The 23,119-nt window shown below is 33.6% G+C and overlaps 2 protein-coding genes and 1 long non-coding RNA gene across 3 annotated transcripts in view; 2 read left to right on the top strand and 1 right to left on the bottom strand.

Moving 5' to 3' along the window:
• LOC129805295 (uncharacterized) overlaps positions 1 to 2,093 on the top strand; it is a 29,940-nt gene extending 27,847 nt beyond the window's left edge. The window contains exons 2-3 of the long non-coding RNA XR_008752075.1: positions 1,022 to 1,317; positions 1,414 to 2,093. This is a non-coding gene — a long non-coding RNA (uncharacterized LOC129805295). The remainder of the gene's footprint in view (positions 1 to 1,021; positions 1,318 to 1,413) is intronic.
• A 13,528-nt stretch (positions 2,094 to 15,621) lies between these two features.
• LOC129805246 (uncharacterized) lies at positions 15,622 to 16,377 on the top strand. Its single transcript, XM_055853025.1, has one exon. It carries the CDS (start codon positions 15,622 to 15,624, stop codon positions 16,375 to 16,377), a length of 756 nt encoding a protein of 251 aa, XP_055709000.1.
• A 204-nt stretch (positions 16,378 to 16,581) lies between these two features.
• Positions 16,582 to 17,519, bottom strand: LOC129805290 (uncharacterized). Its single transcript, XM_055853109.1, has 2 exons — positions 16,906 to 17,519; positions 16,582 to 16,846 (listed from the first exon to the last, which is right to left on the bottom strand). Exons 1-2 carry the CDS (start codon positions 17,267 to 17,269, stop codon positions 16,623 to 16,625), a joined length of 588 nt encoding a protein of 195 aa, XP_055709084.1. The 5' UTR covers positions 17,270 to 17,519; the 3' UTR covers positions 16,582 to 16,622.
• Between the last annotated feature and the right edge of the window lie 5,600 nt (positions 17,520 to 23,119).

The following is a 23,119-nucleotide window of genomic DNA, read 5'->3' on the forward strand; positions in this document are numbered from 1 at the left end:
GAGGTGCTTCCACTGACACTTATTGTCGTTTCATCTCGTTATTACCTGGCAATGGTCACACTACTAGCTCGATGTCTCGGTAATTGCCAGCAATTATTGTCATTATGATTATTACCAATGTTGATACATCAGGCCAAATGCCACTATTTCTACCCAATTGTATTAATTGTGATTGATGCAAATATACAACTTGCGTCTTCGTGTTAATAATTTCGGTCAGATCCGATTGCTCTATGGTAGATATTCCTCATCTTCTTCAATGGTTTCTTGCTACACTGAAAAGTAAAGACAGTCAAAGAAATGTATTTCATATGAGGTTGACTTGAAGAAACCATGGATTGTGATATCATTTCACAGTTGCTCTGGCTGTGGCAAATTTTCCATTTTACCTTTGGCAAATGGGAAACTTTAATAACCATGTAATGAAGTATCATGCGTATGTTTATCCTAATGAGCCACTTTTTTTTTATCTCAACACATCTCATTAAGGCGACGACGATCAGTGCTGTCCGCCAGCATATTATGTATATATGAAGTTGGAAAAAAAGAGTACAAACAGGGTGTCTTCACCACCAACACTTTATCATTTCCCCAGCAAATTGGCAAACAATTCGGTTCAGTGAGCGCCAAGTATTTCAAACAATTGCCAAGAGTGCCCCGGACAATTTTCTGCCGGACACTGATTTGCTTGCATGTTGGCTAAATTATTTTTCAAACTAATGATATTCGTTCGAAACACCCTCTAGCATTAAAACTCAATTACGATACAATTGTGGAGAATGCAGTAGTGTAAAAAAAACATTCCAATGGTATGCAATGAGACGCGTATATATGTTATTAGTTGAAATTATTATTGCAATCCGATTATAATTAAGACTTAAAAATAATCTTAAAGACAAAGTCAATACAGTACTTCCTATGCTTGATGTACATAATTAAATATTATATATAGTTATATATAATTTTGTATATTTCTTTGATGTGTATATTTTGAGACTGTGCCACATACTTCTCTTTGCAGTCATTGACACGGGTGCAACGATTGATCATTTTTTGAAGATATCAACCCGGCACCTCCATCTACTGCATGGGACAATGATCTTCATTTAATCCTGGAATGATTAATTCCACAAAAATCGCTGAAAACTCCATCGTTCATTGATCGTCGACATTTGTCATTGCAGACGAGTGTCGAAGAACAAAAAAAAACATCAAAATCAATGAGTGGACAATAAATATCAGCGAACAAATGAATATGGAGCCATGGGAGATGCTGAGAAATGCAATACAGAAGTGCTTTATTTTCAGTCACTTTGGGTGAGTGCATGAAGCAATATTAATTTTATATTTGAAACTCCATGTGGGCGGTAAGAGTCAAATTTCTTCTGTTACAATGCTTTTTCGCACGTCCAGATGTTGATGGTCTTTATATCGCCCAGACATTTCACACTGGGGATCTCCTTGTTGTAGTGCAGTGTACTCGGAAAGCCTGCCCTGAGATGCAGGTGTTTCTCGTGAGAGAATTTTCCTACAGTAGTGTTTTGCAAACTCATCAATTTTCCAGACACATCAAATAATATTCCCACATTCTAATACGATTGATATCTCGATCTTTACGATTCATTTATTGTAGTAGAAATATGCATTATTTAAGCAAATATAATAATTAAAAAGTACAAGAATATGTTGCAAATTAAAAAAAAAATCGTTGAGTACCTGAACTCATGATATTTACGTTTAAAATATTTAAAAAAAAAAATATCGCATACGTTTAGCTGGATAAATGATAAATTGTAACAATGCCCATCATATGGCAGATATTCCAACCGTCCCAAATTTCAAATGCAAGAATTTTGGAAAGATTTGTCAGGTTCTAGATAATTTTTGGTCAATAGGTTTAATTTGCAATGATTAAAATACGGAAATGACCTCTAGTTTTAACCCCTTTACTTTCTCAGAAAGAAGAAGAAATCAAATGTCATTTCCGTGTTTTAATCATTGCAAAGGTTTATCAGATTGTTCAGACACATTTTCATAAAATTTGCAACATTCATGGGCTCAACAAAATTAAAAAATAATAAATATAGAATTCGATATTCAGATGCTGGAGTGATCTTTTTTATTACCCATTCACTAATGTCTTACCTTTACCTTATTCGTTGTAACAAATGAGAACAGGGCTGCAAAATATGGTTTTGAATGGGACCTTTTACAACCTTCAGAGAGGGAGGAAGAGATTAAGCGATTAATGGCCTCTATACACGCTAGAGGAACTTATGTGCAGATTTGACAATTTTTCCTGCACAAGCGTGGACAATTTGCTTCAATATGGACATAAATTACTTTAGTATGTAGATGCCATAAAACCAGCAGCATTGAAGAGACTTGGGCTTTCCTTAAATTTCAGCATTTATTCAATAAAATCTCGAATACGGGCTTGTGCAAGAGCGATGGTGTGAGTGTTCTCGGGGGCAAGGGGCCATCTTCTCGTGGGGTATTCATTTTTTTTTGTAGAGCGTAAAGATCTTCCGTAGGAGTAGGACGGCAGGGCTCACCTATCATCAGAGGCGGGTTCGTAATCCAAAGATCGATGCAACAACCACAAAAGTCATAATGAAAGGGACAGCGTCAAGCGTGATAGAAGGTCGAAATTTCGGTATAAATGGAGCTCTTGCATTTTACGGGTCGTCCTAGACCTGCGTAGAAGAATAACAGTCCCCGCTTGCGATTCTCGATGAGTAAAATAGAACAAGTAAAATAGAAGGCTTACTTAAAGGTTAAAAAGACACTAGAGTTCATGTTACATGTTTGGGCTCGTTGGAAAGGTCTTGGAATTTCTCACAAAACTTACCCGATTCATAACCGATAACTAATTTTATCGGGAAACCAATTCTATTATTTTTAAAACAATTTTGGAGGACATTTTGAATGATTTATGAATCGGTTCAAATCGGTTGAGAACCGGTAAATGGCAAATGATGCGAAAGTATTTTTGAGGTATAGCATCTAAGTTATGAGTTCGAGCATTTCGCAAAGCCTGGGACATTTTGCCACCCCTTTCCATAAATAGTTGAATTAAACTGTGGCTTGTGATAAGCCCAGATAAGCTCATGGTAGTTGAGATTCTTTACAGGTGACCTTGAAGCTTTTGTAACTCAGATTGCGTGAAAATTCGATTATGAGTTGAATTCTATGGTAAAGAATTTCGTCGAGCAAGCTGATTTTCCAGTTGCAAACACTCCGCGGGGTCACATGTTAAGAATTTCACCTATCATAAGCTTATCTTGTCTTATTACTAGTCATTGTCTATTTTAAATAGTTTGAAAATAGTATATGTTCATTGGAAGAAAAAAAGATAAAATGGATTAGTTTCCGTTATAGATATAGAGTGCAGCAAATTTTGATATAAGTAAGAAAAATGTCAAGAAATTTGAGATGGCAAGGGCTGTAATCTATCGTTGTAAAGATCTTGACTACAGGTGTAATATACCAAAATCTATTAAAACACCGAATACGACCCCGTAAAGGTATTTTTGTTTAGAGCCCAGATTTTTCAATTATACAAGGACAGGTCGTGGGGCCCATAGAAGAGAAAGGTCTAAAGCTAAAAATCATAACAAATTCGAAAACTTTTCAAATAAATCTATTTTTCAAGTCTTATGTAGTATCCAAATGATTAAAGTTTGTCATTCAGAAAAGAATTGATTTGAAAAACAATTACGTATACTAAAATATATTGGTAAGAACTGTTAATATTTTGTATACGTGATTGATAGACGTGATTATTAGGGATCCTATCAAATGTGCATTTTCAAGTATTGATATTTGTTATTATCTACATTTCTACGTGTTTTTTTTTTTTTGAAGAAGTGTAAGACAAACATACTCGCTGATACGCGACGCTGATGTCATTAATCTATTAACGGGCTATTGCTCTAAATCGTAACAATTTATTTTCGGTTTTTTTTCCTACTTCAAGCATCTCAAGCAGGAGATTCATATACGATAACATTTTTGGTTAAGATGTAGAACGCTGATGTCATTAATCTATTAACGGGCTATTGCTCTAAATCGTAACAATTTATTTTCGGTTTTTTTTCCTACTTCAAGCATCTCAAGCAGGAGATTCATATACGATAACATTTTTGGTTAAGATGTGAAGTAGGGGTCATGACTTTTGATTACAAAAACAGCCTGACATTCAAGTAAACGTCACTGATAAAAATGACTCGTGGCACACGCTACGATATCTTGCTGTCCATTAAGTCTAGCTAATTGTCGATGGAAAAAATTAATATTTCTCATCGAAGAATATTTAGAACAAGCTTCCAAAACACTCGTTGCAGTTTTCTTATTTTTTTTGAATCTTCTATAATGTCAAATCATAATTGAAATTAGAACTATTTGTGTCCAGACTGTGCACAAAAAAAATTAATTAGTTCCGTAATCCGGTCGTGAACCACAAAATTCCCCCAACAATTAAACTTGAAATTATATGTTAATCTTTTGGCATGAAAGTATAAATGCTGTGTTTTGGTACACATTCTTGAGACATGGATTAAGTAAAATTTTGCGTGAGAGGGAATTATAAATTCACAAATCATATTGATCTGACACAAGTAAATTATGTGATAATAGGATATTACACATTACGGAAAAATGTTTAGTATCGCTAGAATTAATGAATTTTATCTGTCTTCTTGGAAATAAGTGATAACTGTATTTCCCGAATTTTGAAAAGTGGTTTTTATCAATCATCATAAGGAGAAAGTGTGCCATTATCAAATTAAATGAACGCATAACAACATATAATGTCTTTGACATTATCAGGTATTTTACAGCACTCTTATAGTCATTCAGAAAAGTGAGAAAATTATGAGAGTATATAAATTAAATACATCATTATTGAAATATTTGGAAAAACCTTCTTAATCTGCAATAAGATATTATATCAAAGGAATGTAATTCAAGAAGAAACATTGAAGAATGTGAAAAATTTTTATGACACTCCATATGGCTGCTGTATCTTAAATTAAGTAATTATCAATAAAAAGATATTTTTTCAAAAAAAAAATTCTCAAGAGGAGTAAATATGACATTGAAAGGTATTTATATGGTAATTGAGATTACAGTGTATAGACCTTATCAAATAATTGAAAACGAACAATAATTTATGAAGGCAAATAGTTTTCCGAATTTACTTGACAGGTTTGCAATAATTACCTAATTAATCTCATTAATTAATTTATTAATCTCATTTTTTGGGCCACAAAAATTTTCAGCTTCCATCGCCCAGGAATAATATCTTTGTTAATTAAACATCATGAAAAAGTAAGTCACTTTGTGTATGCGTTTACTTAGTATGGCTGTCACTATAATAACTGCTTTCCTAATGTTCAAACGGTGATACATAGCGGTTCATTAATTTGAGTTGTTTTTATTCTTACCAAAACCATGTTCTATATAGTAGGGAAGACTGGGGCAAAATGCGTTAAATCGAGGATTTAACAATTCTATATTTTTAAAAATAAAATAGATCGAGCTTTCAAATTTTTACCATAGCCTTCTTAAACCTTTTTAAACATATACGGAATTTCAAAGGATTCGAACAAGGAACATGAAAAAAAATTAAATAATGAGCCGTATTTTTTAGAATACTAGAAAATATCAGTACTGATTGACTTAAACTATAACATATTATTCGTTAGACAAAAATGGACTTTGACAAAGTTATATATGAAAATATGTCAATTTGATATTTTTCGCATTTGCAAAATGTTACAAAAATCTTATTATCTAAAAAAAATTACTCCAGCAGTTTTGAGTATTCCGCAAAGTCAAATTTTAGAAAATGGCTAAAAAAGCATATTTTCTTTCGAGACAAAGAAAAGTAGTCTTGTCTTCAGAAAAGTTGTAGATCGGCAAATTTCCTATAAGACTGTATTCGTTTTAAATTGATTAAGTTCTCTGATAACTCTACACTGGTAAAAATAAAAGGGTCAAATTGACCCTTTTCCAAAGGATGGATCATGTTTGACTCTTTGAAAGGGTCACCAGGTACCCTTCGAAAGGGTCACGGTTTTGACATCTATTTAATTCCGGAATAAACGAATAAAAAAACAATGAAAAAGTGATCTTTGGTGTTCGCTCAGATGACAGAAATATGATATCAGTAATAAGTTTACAATAAAACATGATTATTCGTGATAAATGTGCATACTAAATTTCAAGAGATACAAAAGTGAATCTTTCAAAGGGTCAAATACGATCCATCCTTTTGAAAAGGGTCAATTTGACCCTTTTATTTTTACCAGTGTAGAAAAAATAATAATATATCCATGTTGGAAAATTTGCATCAGTCTTCCTTATAATGTATATCGAACAGAAAGTCACGTAATTTTTTTTTGTATCATAAGAAAAAACATAAAATACATACATAAAAAATAAAAGTGCAGTGCTAAAAAACAGTTCTTGAAGAAATACTTAATAATAATAATAGAATGTATGACACAAGTTCGAGCTTTCTGCAAAGATGGGATCACTGTTTTTTTTAATTCAAAATGCTTTTAAAATTGTATTTACGAAATTTTTGAGTTATCTGAGTGAATTTGTATATATAATGAAACTTACAGATTTTATTTTAATGCAAAAATATATTTGGTGATTTATACATTTTTGTCGTGGGATTGAGTAATTGATCGTTTGAGATCGTATTTCAAGATCGTGCTTTGAAGCCATCGAACTTAATCGCTGTCACTATACGGTATTGAGTAAGATAAATAAGTCCATATGCAGATTTTTGTGTAATTTTGTGTTTTTTATTTGATGGCGGAGTGTCAGCATGTGCCGTTTTATTGAATTGGTCAGACGATGAGAGAGGCGCGAGATTGAATTGGGAGGAAGTTTGCCTAATTATTGCACGCGGTCGCTATACATGTGAGTCAGCCGACTCGCTGTGTTCTTTTTCCGGGAATTGACTGATGATTTTGAAGAATTCAAACACTGCCAGTGTACTTTCATAAAAATTACGTCACGGTCTCCAAATTGAAATATTTACAGAAGTGGCGTCTTGCACTATATGTATAGATGATATAGTCAGAAAGTTTTATGTGTGGGAATGAGAGTGAGTTAGATATCTATGTCACACAACGGTGCTCCGTGTGTGACGTCACCAATTGATTGACTTGATTAATCATTCGAGCAATATTTCCATAGCATAATATATAGCAGAACTACTGGAAATACAAGACACACTATTGCCTTATCAGTCACATTCGAATCAGTGACGTCTTTACGACAGTTTTCTTTTCTAATAATATGGACTCACCTCACTTGTGATGGCATTGTCCAAACATAAGAAGTTTACGGTTCGAAGATAGTTTTGAATAATCCAGCTTACATTTGCGGACTTACCTTTTGCATAGATATGCTAAGTGTTAAGCAAACTGAAAACCAGAGTCATTCAGGTGAATTTGTAAAATCATCTGTTCATTTTCTCACAATCATAATATTATAATTATCTAATTATCTCATTGTTGTTTCTCATTAATTGCATTTAGAAATTAATTGCATACATATTAGTATGTACTAAATGAATCAATAATATTGGCAATTCTAGTTTAAAAGAATTACAAAATTTTGAAATTAGATTTTTTTTTAACTGAAATCAGTGGGTAAATTTTATCATCATCATCATCTTTTTTTTATCGCTTAACCTTATTAGAGTCGCGGGCCCATGACATCCAAATTAGCAGCCCATGCTTCTCGATCCTCCGCTACTTCAGGAAGACGTTCGGGTTCGATCCTAAGGCGTTTAAAGGCAAGATTCTGAATTTGATTCAACCACATTGTCATAATGGCTTGCATAGCTTTTCTGGTTGCTATATCATTTAAAAAGTAGAGCATTTCAAATAAATTTTGAAATTTAAAAGAAAACAAAAAAATTGCACTTTGCCTCGATTTCTCAAAGCATAAATTTTATTAGGAATTGAATGTCTGTATCAGGACATTTTCACGTATGATAAAATGTAATGAAAACGCATCGCCTTTGACCAACATATTCAAGAGTACGGAAGAAGTATCTACATTATGGGATTATCATGTGCGATCTACGATGGACTTAGCAGTTACATTCAATACGGAATACATACAACAATATAAAATTGTTACATTGTAATACATATCTCATAACGATTTTTAATAACAGCTAGATTATATGTATTAGAATTTTAAAAATTTGGTTTTAAATTCTGAAAGTATGAGGTAGGCTATTAGATAAATTTTCTGCGACCAACAATCTTTTCTTATTATTATTTAAAGAAAAGCTTGAATTTTTAAAAGCAAATAAAATAAAACATGTTTTGAAAATTGATTTGATAATTTTAACTAGATAGGCTTAATCGGTTGAGAAATATGTTTTATGTTTTTTTTCTATGATAATGATAACGTTAAGAGATATATTGTCAAGACAGCGTTTATAAATGGAGTATCTCGTTTTTGAGTTAGAAAAAAAACAAAAAATGGCTTGGAGATAAAAGGGTTATAAGGGATTCGAGTCTTTTCAATATGGATTTTTAATAAATAAAAATTAGAACACATTTGGAGTTAAAAATAATAAAGATATAGGAAGAGATGAGGCTATTTTGAGCTGTGAGGCTACATTGGTATATGATTTTTTTGCGATATTTCTAAAGCAAACTGGGCTTTAATTGTAATTTAGCTACACAAAATCATTTTAATGCTCAGTTTCCTTTTAAAAATGGCCAGAAAAACGTATATAACCGTAACCCCACGTATCACCTCCCCTAATCTTAAAATTTCCATATTAAAAAGCAACGTCATCACAGCATTAGTCCATAGCAACACATTTAAATAGCACTGATTTAAACGTTATGTTTGATTCGTATGGAATTAATATAAGGTTAGTTAGTTGTATGTTTGAACTTCAATTACTTAGCCACTTAAAGCTCTAATGTCGTATAGTAATTTTGAAACTATTATTATATTAAAATAAATTGTTGTATATATAGATGCTTTTAAGAAATGTCTATTTAATCTAGAAGATTTATCGAGAATTTGTATAAATATTATTGAAAAATATATATTTTCCCCAATTTTGTTTCAGAACTTATTCTGGCCACTTGTTTTAAAATGAAATTTAATTAAATAGGAGATGTAATAACTCATTAGAATATATTAGAACAAATCTAATCTAAGATAATAGAATAGATTCTAATCAAAGTGATTTATTTAATTGATGATGATTTTTCTGAATGATGTTATCACTTATAAATTGTTTTAAAAATGTTGAGGTTAGTTAAAGATTTTCGTTAATTATGATTTTTTTATTCCTAATTTTTTTTCAAATACTTTAAACCCCTTATACTTTCTCTCATTACAATATGCTAATTGGCTGTTTGGCTGGTAATGTTAAACTTAAAAACAAGTAATGAAAGAAAGAGAATATAAAGGGCAACCGGCGCATATCTATAGACCATTCGTCATCGATGAGCACCTACGTCGGCGGCTATTCGGAAACTCCTTGTAAAGATGTTGGATGGAAGTGTGAATTGTGGTGAGCATGACCACAGCGGCCAAGAAGTTGAGGATGGGGTATGCAATTATCTGCCACTTACTTTGAGAGCAGTGAGCCCTTTATTGTTGAATACGGCGGCGCTTCTTATGAGATGATAACAAGCATGCTGAAATTATTCTCGCGCGATTCCCAATTTTGCAAATGCTCCCGCGTCATTTGTTGATGTTTTATTGTTGCAGAGGGGCGATATCTTGATGATTTGCTTGCCGCCACGATGAATATTCTCCCTCTCGACATAATAACACCGTGTCCGAAATGCCTAACCCATTTATCATCGCCTTCGCGTATCCCAACACATTTTATCATCCTTCGAGTACGTGCAATTTTGATCAAAACACCAGAAGAGAACAGTGATCTATTAAACAATATTATTCCCCCGTGGGATTCTTTTCCTCTTACTATATCTTGGCTTTAACATTTTATTTTGATGAAGAATGGAGTCACCTCTATTTTCAGTCTGAAAGTTTATCGTGCGCAAGATTTCAAAACACACTACTTTCAGATTAGTCATAATTGTATACAACGTCTTATCAAGAGTTCTATCGAATAGCAAATTCTTATTGCTGAGGATGACGTTAAGATTTTCCATGGGGGAATACTCCGGATTTCCGGAACTTGGGAGCAGATTATGAAAGTGTTATGCAAGTTTGTCTTATCAGATAGCAGATATAAATTGAATAAGATTATTAACCTTTCAAAGAAATTGTTGACGTATCATATGAATTATATTTGATTCTGTACGTATTTGCGAGGAATTTTGTAAATAACACAAAATAAGTAATTTTTGTTTGATAAAATAGACATCATCTGATTTATGGAAATGTTTCTACTGTAAATAGAAAACGCAAACTTATCCTAAACTATGAATTTAAACTGAAATTTAATTAAATCATGTCCTTAATAAGTACAAGTAATGATCGATGATGACTCTATAATATAAAAACACGTATTCAGTAATTTATTAATTTATAATACTGTTTTGCAACCATCATGACAAAAGACGAGTTATTTTAAACTTTAGTTTTTCTTCATTAATATACACAATTAGTGATAATAATTTATTACTCTCATAATTAAAAAATAAAATAATTAAAAAAATCTCGAAAAACATTATTTTAGATGTTAATTTTACCAATTTTAATTATTTTGAAGCCCATAAAGTTCGTTGTCATTTGGAAAATCCTCGATCAAAATGTTTGACCTCGTATGTTTTTTTTTTTAACATTTCCGGACCTTTCGTTTTATGACTTTCGAAGGCGTTATATATTTGACCAATTAATTAACTAAGAGGATTAGTTTTACTACTTGGGTAGTTTGAAGTTAAAAGTGTAGAACATGTTAAAAGTTAAAGAAATAAAGCTCCTCTATAACGTATTGAAGAATGTAATAAGTTTTACCTAAAACGTAAAGAGAGAGTACAGTAGACTCTCACTCAATCGGCTCTTTTTCAATCGGGCGTCAAATTTTGGTGACAATTTTCACGCTTAATTATGAAGCTAATTCGCTCAAATTCGCTGTAGTTCTTCCTATTTTATCGTGATTCTTTATAATTGAGCGCTTTTTGTGGAATTTACAAAGGCTTTGACGCTCAATTCTATCGCTAAACCGGATGACATTTCGCCCCATATTCCCGATTGAGAGAGAGTCTACTGTAGTTATTTAACCCTCTGACGGGTAAGACCGCCTCCAGGCGGTCTTCACAAAAATCACATTTACAGCGACAATAAAGGTTTTATTTATTTAAAAGTGCTATATAGTGTCCCCGGTAATAGTCTTATAAACATTTCTTGAAAGTTTGAACTCATTTTGACTCTTCGTTTTGTTGCTATTCCCAGTTTTGTGTGAGAGGTCAGAGAGAAAGCAACAAAAAATATTTGTGCAAAAAGACTCATTTCCAATTTCCATAAAAATACCGATGTAAAGTTATCTGCCAAAAATAAATTTATTTTTTACTGAAAGATATGTCATTCTACTTTGTTTATTTTATTTAAAAAATTTGAAAAATCTAAAAATGTGAATTTTAGAAGCAAGAAGATTTTCAAAAAATTTTTATATTTTCTTACCTAGCGCCTAAACTACAAGAGATAATAAAGAATGGATGGTTTTTTTTTGACTTTATTGGATCATAATTATCCTAGAAAACATTGTTTTAGAACTTTTTTCGCATATTAAAGAAAACAGCGTTAGAGGGTTAATCCGCTTTATGCCAATTTGTAACTGCTCTGAAGTCTAAACGGTAAAAGATATCAACTTTCGATCTTCTTCGGTGACCCCCAATAAAAAAAAATATCTACAGAAGTTTTGTTTTCTTTTTTACCCTCAAACCCCCACACCAACTCCACCAAAATTATATTTTTGGTTTATTTCGAAAACGGCACTATAGATTTCTTTTATTTTTTTTGGGATATATTTTAGAGGTAGCCTAGGCTGAACATTTTGTCAAAACATACTTATACCCAAAAAAATCGCCATTTTGAATTATTGGAGATCAGAGATCCATCATTTTGGAGGGTTCATTTTTAACTGTTTTGATAAAATTTGAATTTTTGTCAAAAGATATTGAAATTTAGAACCTGGCCATGTCAGTCTCAATCAATAAATAATCGTATTTGATTTATTTTTCTCCGATTATCCCATTTTATTTGTGCGTACAAAAACATTCTTTACATGCACACTTTTAAACCAAATTATTTTATAGTTTATGAATCAATTTAATCGGTATTAAACTGTCATACACCCAGAAATCGTGAGAAAAGTTAATTCACGGATAATTCTATTTCGTTATAATAATAATAATGCTGGCTCAACATTCCATGAAGGAACTAGGCCTTCCCGCAAGGGGATTTCTAGACGTGCATTATTATTTTTTCTTGTACGAGATGAGATTGTCAGTCCCATGCCCGTGGAATCAAGTGCAGTGAAGCTTACTGGATGCAATCCGAACACCTTTAACGCCAGAAAAATTCCTGGTGACCTAAAGGGGATTCGAACCCGGGACACTTGCATCATAGAGCGAGTGCTCTACCACTTGACCCATTGAGTGCCCCTATTTCGTTAATTCGAGCATTCTATTTCGCAAAGCTGGGACGCTTTGCCAACTTTACCACCCCTTTTTGAGATAATCACATGCATTAAAAGTTCATAACTTCTCTCATCAAGTCCAAATTATCTTTTGATTCCTGAGCTATTTGGAAGAGCTTTAGAGCTGCAAAATTATCTTCTTAAATCAAAAGTGATCAAAATATTTTGTTGATGAGGGAACTGGAAATATTTAATAAATTATACAATTAATAATACGGAATGTCCTCCATTGAAGGCTAGTGTGCCTTTAAAATTATATATAATATTTAATCACTTCTAGTACTTAAAATTTAAATTAAATTGCATAACTATATGAACGTTAAAATTATTTTTCTCAATTATTTTGACTATCTAATTTATTCGGTTTTATTACGTGATTTCTATTTGGCGTGTGATAATCTAAAAATCCACGTGAAGTTATTTAGTTAGGGTTTTCTAAATGATTTGTTAAAGAACCTGCTTAATGTACACATGAGAGGAAAACCGTTTATACTAAAGTCTAATAGTTTTCGATGATGATATTGTGAAATAATCTTGATTGATTGATCTTTTCTACTCCTGGCTGGATCTCACGAGTTGATACAGCAAAAATCCATGAGAGGAACGATCTGAGTCTCAATGAATTCTTAAATATTATGCATTCTATTTGATATCTTTTTGTGCTTCCATCTGAATTGTTTTGATATGTAATGTTGAGTGGAGACGGCGTGAGATTATTGATATTTGTTATTTATGACATGATCACGTCGCTTGTTGCATGTGTAATAAAACACTTTTGATTTCATTGGGAGCTATTTTGAAACTGATGGGTGGGCTTTGGGGAGGAATGTTGTCACGACTTGTCCACTCGAATTTCAAATTGTACTGGTGTATATTCCTGCCTTGGAAAATATGACCATTTCTTATCGGCATGAGAATATGAGGAGGAGAAAAGACTCCAGTGATCATTTGCTGTGATTAGTTGAGCATTTTGTGTGTATTATTGCTTCGAGGGGTTTCAGGGCACAGAACACATAAAATATTTGCGGGTTACAATTCGCCATTCTTTTACTGGGAACCAATATTATATCACAGCTTGTGTTATTCAACAGAATGTTATCCAGGATATTTTTCAAATAAGTACAGGAACAAGGAAAATTAATAAGTTATTTATCAAATACTGTAATTTTTTGATTATGTATGCTTGATGATTTCTCTTGTGTACTCGTATATCAATTATTTTATAAGAATCATTGAGAAAATTGTAAGTGTGCAAAATGATTAAAATGGGACTCTTTCTTGAATTAAATGGCCAATAAATGAATCACTGCAAACGTAAGATTATTGGAATTTATCATGTATGTTTTTTATCGCACAAAATATATACCTCTTGTCACCACACTGAATAAATCGTGCCACGGGCCAAACATAGGGTGGGAAATACCTGGTGCACTGCCCAGAGATCGAGACATGCAAATTCACAAAAATCTGCCAACACGTTGCGAGAGTAGCAGCACCCTCATCGAGGTCTTCGCCCCTCAGCCCGAACCAGGGACCATGGGTGAAGACTGACTCTGGGATGGGAATACTTGATCAAACGGAACGGCAGCCCGAGAGGATGACAGCGTCCGCCTCCGTGGTCCTCCTCACCTGGGGCACCCGATGGAATTCGAGAGGAGAATCAAGATTTGGCGGCTACCCGCAGTCATGGGCTCTTGTCGAGGAGAGTCCCTGCAAGCCATGTGTGACGGCACAAGAGCAAAACGACGATGGTGCCAGCGATGAAGGCTGCTAACACGCTGTTGTGGATGCGATTTACAAGACGAGCCATAGAGATATTAATGTTGCCCAGAGAGGAGAGCGTATACACGGAGAGCAACAAAAAAAGGGCGACACTGTCAAATGCGACTTTGTGGTGCGAATATTATTGGCATTTTGCAGTGAAGAGCACGATGGGTACTTCAAGTGGTAAGGAGCAGTTAATGACAACAACTGACAAAACTTCCATTTCCAATAAATTGTTGAGCATTGCTGTAACTCATTTGCGCCTCTTTGATGTTTATGTAGCATTTGCAGCTTCATTGCTTCCCATTTCCCACACACAGAGTCAAGTCACCCCCATCAATACTAAACTTATCTAGTATTTGTACAGATAAATTTACAAAGCTTAGTACATAGCATGAACTTATGCTTCTAAAGATAACTTACACTTTGAGGAATATTAAGGGCAGAATCACATTGAGGCCATTTACATCGTCGCATTAGATTGAGATTGGATTGTCCCAAAATCCGAATCCAATCTTGTCTGTTTATATCGTACTGTTGAGATTGAATTGGATTTTTAGCGGGATGATATTTTTGTGAGGTTAAAAATAATATTTTCAACTTCAACCTTGGATTGTTGAGTTATTTTAAGAGTTTCCACGCAAAATTGATTGGTGATGAGGAGTATCACAAAATACTTTATCGTGAAAAGGCAGTTGAAAAGGAAGTTGAAGCAGAGGAAATATAAGAAAAGGATCAAGTAATATTTACTGATATCTAAAATGTGATGAATTTTGATAAAACGATATATTCTTTATAGATTATTTCTCTTCGAATATTTTAAGCTCTTTCTCTTGAGCTATCGAAGCAGGAGGACTAGAACAGTGTGGGCTTATCCCAGGACCGATGCTGCGTGGATTAGGCTCAGAGATGAAGCACCAGAGGAAGAATTTAAAGCTGCGTTTCGGATGTGCCGAGTTTCCTTTAATAAGTTAGTTCAACTTCTTCAGGAGGATTTGCGACATTTACCAAATTTTATATCTACTCGTGTTCCTGTATCCCCTGAGAAACAAGTTGCGCTCACCCTCTATAAATTGGCTAGCTGTGCAGAATACAGGGTCGTTGGAGACGTATTTGGTGTGCATAAGAGCACGGTGTGCCGTTATTTTCACCGAGTAGTAAAATGCATTAACAGGAAACTAATGAGAAGAGTCATTCGTATGCCAGATGAAGATCGATGCAGGAGGTCAACGGAAGAATTTAAGAAGATGTGTGGCTTACCGCAAATCATAGCAGCAGTTGATGGAAGTCACATTCCGATTTTACCACCAGAAGAAGGACGCAAAGATTTTATGAATCGAAAAAACTACGGCTCAATCATACTTCAAGGAACAGTAGACCACAATATTAAGTTTATACACGTGAGCGTAAAGTTTCCAGGATCATGCCATGATGCGTTTGCTTTCAAAAATTCATCTCTCTTTCTAAGACATGATGAACTTATTCCGGAAAGTAATTTTCAATTGAATAATGTAAATATTCCATATATTATAGTTGGAGATCCAGCGTATCCCCTTCTTCCATGGCTAATGAAGGACTTTTACGGTTTAAATCTACCAGCGGATAAGGACCAATTTAACAAATTTTTAAACAAGGCAAGGGTTACAGTAGAAATTGCATTTGGTCGATTGAAGGGAAGATGGAGAATTCTCTTAAAAAGGAGCGACATAATTTACACATTTATGCCTCAGGTAGTTGCAGCTTGCTGCACATTACACAATTTCGTCGAAGATGAAAATGATGAATTTCAAGTTGATTGGATTCCTACTCCTAGAGAATTAGAAGATTTTCCTGAACCACCAAGATATCAATCTCACGAGAGGGATTCCTTGGATGGAACAACTATTCGAAACACTTTGCTGACTTATCTTATTCAAACATTTAATTCATCTAACTAATTTATATTTACCAGTGGATTACATTACTTCAAGTATTTTCCAAAAAAATATATTGAAATATCGAAATACAAATTAATGTAGTACAGATTTTTTTTACTGTTTTCCGTTTTTTTTTTTCTTTAATTGTTTGCAAAGGTCAAATATATTTCAGATAATTGCAGAATTCTAAAGAAACTTTTATGAAACATTTAGGATTTAGGTATATCAAAAAATGGTTTTTAAACGGATGACTGTAGATTCGCTATTTATTTCTCGAGGAACTTACGGAGAAGTTCCCTATCCTTTTCATTTTCTTTCTCCTCCCTTTCAGCTTCTTTTTCGAACAACTCCTTTTGTGCAGCAAGAAAAACTTTGGTAGCAGCCATTAGGTCACTCTCCTTCTTTCTTTTCTTCAATTTAGAAGAGCTTGATGATGTCTGAGGAGTTGCTACATCATCAACATCTTCTGGATTCTGCACGATGTCTTTTCCTAAAAAATAAAAAAAACATTACTACGTAAGGCTTTATTTATAAAAAGAAAAGAATTACCAGTGCTCTCCTCCTCGGTGCTTTCACAGCCATGCAGTTGATGAAAAACTTCCCTCGGTCTATTGAGGAAAATAAGGTCCAATTCTTGTTGGAACTCGTGCTCACGACGGGGATTGCCAGACGTGTTGTTCCAGCTGGTGATTCGGTTGTACTCTTGCTTAAGATTCTTAAATTTAATTTCAATCTGCTTAACATCACGTTGATATCCTTGTTTAAGGAACTCTTTTTCAACTTCCGCAAACACTTCTTGGTTGCGGAATTTTTTGGAGTCCATCATCGCCACAATCTCCTTCTCATGCACAATTTGGAGAAGGAGCTTCGTCTCCTTGGTTTGCCACTTCTTTTTACCCTTTTCGTCGCCCATATCTTCGCGTACAACACAAAAATACCTGAATATTTTATTTTGTACTTAGCTTCTTCACCATAAAAACACAAAATTAAGGTTAGGTTAAACGTCAAATGTACTCCGAATTTCGCTTCGCGCGCTCCGAAAATTTTTGGGACATTTGGGACAAGTTGAATCCAATCCAATTCGATACGAGGGGTCGTATTGGATTTGCCGTTTACACCGAAAAAAATTAAACAAATCTCAATCTAATGCGACGATGTAAATGGCCTCATTGACTGTAAAATGCTCACCGTCACCGTCAAATTCGCATCGTATTTCATTAATTTACGCATATTCATTGCAAAATCTTACGCAAATTCTCAATTACCGTATTACCTTATCTCATACTCGGTGGCACTAGGGGAAAATAATATAAGAAAATTGAAGAAATAAAAAGAAAATATGGTAAAGAGTGAGCAAAAAAAACTGTACGATTAATTTTTGTTGTTTACCGTTTATCGTATTTTCGTATTATTTCTTTTTATTTCTTGTATTATTTTCATCTACTGCCACCGAGTATGAGATAAGCTAATACGGTAATAGGAAATTTGCATAAGAATTGCAATGAAAATGTGTAAATTAACGATAAACAACGGTGAGGTTTTGACGGTGACGGTGAGCATTTTATTGTCAATGTGATTCTGCCCTAATATCAAGAATCTACTACATATTTATATAGAAGTTGTATCAAAAGATACTTCATTGAATAAAATCGGTGATAAGCCCAAGTAAGCTTATGATAGCTGAGATTATTTAAAGGGGACCTCGAAATGCGTGAGACTCTTGGTGCTTGCAACTCGGATTGCGTAAAAATTCGATTGTAAGTTGAATTTCGGGGCGAGAATCGCTGCGAACTAATTTTTATCTTTTTATTTTAATTTGTGCGATGCCCAAAATTTAACTCAAAATTCATGACTGTTTACATTCATAGAACGATTATGTTCCAGTGTGTGTTTGTACCATAATAGATCTTCGCTTTATTAGATCTATCCCTTAGATATTGTGAGTATACGAATGGATGAAAATTTGTGGATAACAATTAAAAAGAGATTGTTAAGATATAGAAAACAATCATTCGAGCGCAATTCGCTATTTAAAAAAAATGCGTAACTCTCCAAGATATTAATATTAATGAGTTACACATCTTTTCACTGAATCGGATCTCGTAAGTTACGATAATGGGTTTGTCTTGTATAGATTGGTAACAGGTGATGAGAAATGATAATTACAGTCCAAAAGGTCCTGGAAAATAGCCACAAAATCTTTTGAAGAAGCTGATCTCACATAAATAAATCACTGAAAATTCAGGAGTCGCATTAGGAAATTCTCCAGCACCTAGAATATTCTTGATATATTGACCCTTTTGATTATCAGTTATTCCAATCCTTATGCCTCCGGCACACCTTTTGGAACGGTAAAATTTTATGAAATCAAAATTCGCGTCCCTGTCTTTCATAAAGGTTCTCCTAAATCTATTCCACTATTTCGGACTCCAAATTGGAATGAATTAAATTTATTTTGGTGTGATGTTCAAAAGGAGAAGAAGAGTGCGAAAGAGTAGGATAGATGCAGAACCTTTGAGAAAGGAAGGGATGCGTATTTTGACATACCAAATTTTCCTGATCTTAAAGGTGTGCCGGAACTATTACAGAATAATTTGGTGCTAAAAATATGAAATCCGCAGAAGCTGTCTAAAACCACGTTGTAAACTTTCTTTAAAAAAAAGGATTGTTCCTCTTGGAATTGATAAGCTTATCTTTGGACAACAATATCGTTAAGATCAATGGAGACTATATCATTGGTTAATATTTCTAAAAAAAAAAAGATATCTATTGAAATTTACCCTGAGATTTGAAATTTTACAATACAATCATATAATATAAAATCAACTGTACTATAGAGTTTATGAGATAGAATGAACTGAAATTTTAGAATTTTCTCACTAAATGTCACAAAAAAAACTCAAAGAAGTATGTATTCCATGAAAGTAAGACGGGTTAAAGACCTAACTCCTTTAATTTCTTTCAAACAAAATTTTTGAAATAATTTTAACTTAGAATTGTATATTAAAATCAAGCACGAGACTAAATCTCCAGTCTGAAACATTAGTAGTAGTGAAACATTAGTAGTTCTTCAGGTTTTTTTTCTCCACCCATCTATTACATTGAGGAAATTTTAAAATTTTGTATTATAAATGATTCCGAATTACCCCATTTTACTCTATACATTAAAAAAACACATTGTTGAAGAGATACAGTAGAAGGGTGAAAAATGAATTCAAAAAAGTATCTACTAGTACTAGAGTTAGTGACTTATTGGGGACTCTAGCAGTTCTGATCATTAGGTTGGAATCCTTACTGTTTTTCATCTATCGAACAAACACAGGGACGTCATTTTTTTCAAATGTTGAGATATACATATAATTATGCTAAAATTATAATTTGCTATATGGGTGGATAATTGAAAGAAGAGACGCTATATAGGGGAAAGTGACCATGCTTGATACTGTAAAATGATGTCCAAGGTTTGTGATTTTTTTCTGATTAACACACACACCGAAGCGATTCTTCCACTATGACAAAAAAATGTCTCACTTATTAGGTTCATAGTCCTACCTCACATAGTTCCTGGAAATCCTTAAATTTTCCTCAAGAAGAAAATGAAAATTTATTGGCGACTTTTATACAAGTGGGGTCCGGGGCCTTCCTGTATAATAATTGATTCGACAAATCGGAGGCCTATTTTCACTGTAAAAATTTCACCGGATACAAAAAATTGCACTTCAATATTTAGACGGAACTCTAATCTATCTGCTTAAATCGTTTGTACGATTGGTAATTAGTTTTAAAATCACTTTTATGTAATTTTTCTAAGCCGTGTTTTTATGACATTAGGGCACTAACGAAAGCCATTTTTTCACTTTGAGTCCATGAAAATGTCACTCTGCAACCTTAAAATTCAGGCAACAGGGTTGAATGCTATGTCAATTGTCGATAAAATTGGAGGATTACAATAAGTGTAATTATGAAAGAATCACATCTAATGATAGAGTTGCCACAATTAAATTATCAGTCATGGACCCTTTTTAAAATATAGGATGGACACAGGTAGAATTTATGAATTTCTCACCTCCCACAAAAACAGTGTCCCCACGTAAAAATATTTTTACATAAATATTAATACTGATGAACCCTCTATGTGCCTTTGATAGTAGTTTTCCTGAACAGCGACATTAATTAAGAAATACTCATGAAATATCATGTATCGAAATTACAGTTTTGGACCTACAGTAGAGTGTCTCAAATCTGAATCTCTCAAATTCGAACGCCGTTTGGATTCAAAATGTCAATTGTGAGGTTATGTTACAAAGTTCGTATTCTTGGTGAATGAAAATCATATTTATGTGCTTCTTCCTGAATGTTTACATACATTATGGTTATGTAAAATGAAAAGGAAGTATGTTACCACTAAGACTTGCGAGAAAGTACGGGAATTTGATTCAAAGTACAATTTATTCTCACACAAATTTCGTTAGTTTTGAAAAAATCGTTCGAATTTGGGAGGTGAGAAATGTCAAAAATACCCCCCGAGCGTTCGAATTTAGGAGACTCTACTGTATTTTTGATTTTTGCTTCGTGAAACTAGAAAAAAAGAGCTAGGATACTATTTTTTTTTAGGAAATGTGAGGCTTAGCACTAGCTATTGAAATATATTGCGATAAGTCATAACTATTGATTAACATAGGAAATAAATAGTTATTATTAAGCTTGGATCGTATCAAACATGGTCACTTTCCCCTACTTATTATTTTCTTTGTAAGTTCGAGCAATAAGAAAATTAAAATAAATGACATGACAACACGTGACGATTATGGAGCATAATACAGGGGTTATTTTTATTAGTCTTTACCGTGTGTTTCGGGACAGAGACTTGAAAATTTGAACTTTTTGATCTCTCGAATGAATCTCTCCTTATATGTATACCCTTTTCCATCTCTCTTCAATTCCTCTCAGATATTGCATACCTATGTATATTGGGTTTCATATACATGGATTCTTCTTTCATCGTGTCTGACTACAAAGACACATTAGTAACTTCATTGGGAACTGTGTGAGGTCGTAAAATTATTAAATTAAGAAAATTCGACGATTTGCGAATATTAAAGTCACCTTAATGGTGTCCACAGACGGAATGATCATTATTCTGCAGATTATTGAAGTTTAATACAATGTATATGCATTGTCACTGGCAAATTGAGCTTGAATTATTATTGTGATTTTTTGGTGAATCATTTACTCGTTTAATTCCCCAATTTTCACTAAAATATTCTCTGAGAAATTTATGTCTCTTAGTCGTTTATTTTTCTTAAACTTCTTCGGGAGCAAAGAAACAATTCTCATTTTTTTTGAGAGACTCCTAGGACCAACCAAGTGAAATACCACAAGATTGTTATCAAAGAGTGAAGATCGTCGCAACGTTTGAGCATTAAAAGAAAATCTGACACATCTCTAAGCTATTTCTACTTTTTTGTGATATTTCATTACTAAAAAATGATGTTAATATTCATAATGTTCGGTGTTTCTTGTGTGGAGAGAGAATGATCAATATCGAAAACTTTTCACGGCGGTGAATTATATTTCCGCCTCTCGTCTCGCCTGATCCGATGTCGTGATAAATGAAGGATTTTCAGAGATTTGACTCGAGTCACTACGGGGCTTCCTCATCTTCTTCATCAAGTGCCATGAGATTTGCCGCGATTTTATTTCAGTTCATTCTCACAAAAGAGTTCCAGTTGAAACTGACAGTTTCATTCACACAAATCTCAATCAAATTTCATCCCATTTCGCTTTTTTACACCATCCAGGTCTATATTGACGCACTTCAGCGGCATAAAAATACTTTAATTGTGCTTGATTTAAAACTAATTTTCTTCACTAATTAAAATGTGAATCTATTTGTGGGCATTTGCGTAAGTGAACCATTTGGAAAAAGAGGTTTTTTTTTGTCATATCACTCCGTGTTTCCCCCAAATTTTCCCATTATTTCTCTGAGATTTTATGAGGTCTCGAGGTCAGAATACCATGATCTTCATCAACACGTGCAAGTTTTGTGGCTTTTCGGTAGGACTATGGTAGCACAGAACTATCGAAGTCGAAAAGACTTCGCTCAATGGTCAAACTTGGTAGTGTCCTACATTTTGAAGGATTACTGATTCCGTTAACCCTCTTATCAGGTAACACCGTTTCAATGTGGTCATTAGAGAAATCAAATTTACTGAGATTCGAAGTTAAAATCCTTACTTATAGTCTTATTGGCATTTGTTCTAATGAAGTTGTTGTGATTTTTCACTTGGTTTCGCTGAGTTCGTTCTCATGTGCATAAAATATCGATTTAAAGTAATCTAACTGTTGTAAGAATTATAATCTCTGAAAGCCATTGTGAAGGAATCCTGGCCTTGGGACAATCCTGTAGGACAAGCGGGCTCAAATAAATGAAGGATTTTGTCATGGAGCATCTTGGAATCGCAGGCGAACACCTTCCTGAAGTGACGGACGATTGACAGGCATGATCTGCTATAACCTAGATGTCCTGTAGAGAAATGAAGCTAACCTAGATGTCCTGGACACGCAATCTGGTTAGGGATAAGCGATTTAAAATAAATAAATGAATGAGAAAAATAGTAATAATATACATTTAAAAGGAGTCTGACCATTTTCACTGTTTCTTCCTGCTGGTTCCCATCTAGGATTTCTTGTTTTTCGTGATCTCTACTTTCTCTTTTCTCCGATGTCATGTGAAGAACGAACCTGTGATTTTACGAGACAT

This window comes from Phlebotomus papatasi, chromosome 3, assembly GCF_024763615.1.
Source record: "Phlebotomus papatasi isolate M1 chromosome 3, Ppap_2.1, whole genome shotgun sequence".
Taxonomy (NCBI): Eukaryota; Metazoa; Arthropoda; class Insecta; order Diptera; family Psychodidae; genus Phlebotomus; species Phlebotomus papatasi.

Coding starts and splice junctions, on each gene's coding strand:
- LOC129805246 (XM_055853025.1), top strand. CDS start 15,622: ATGAGAAGAGTCATTCGTATGCCAGATGAAGATCGATGCAGGAGGTCA.
- LOC129805290 (XM_055853109.1), bottom strand. CDS start 17,269: ATGGGCGACGAAAAGGGTAAAAAGAAGTGGCAAACCAAGGAGACGAAG. Junction 16,847..16,905: donor CACCGAGGAGGAGAGCACTG/GTAATTCTTTTC, acceptor TTTATTTTTTAG/GAAAAGACATCGTGCAGAAT.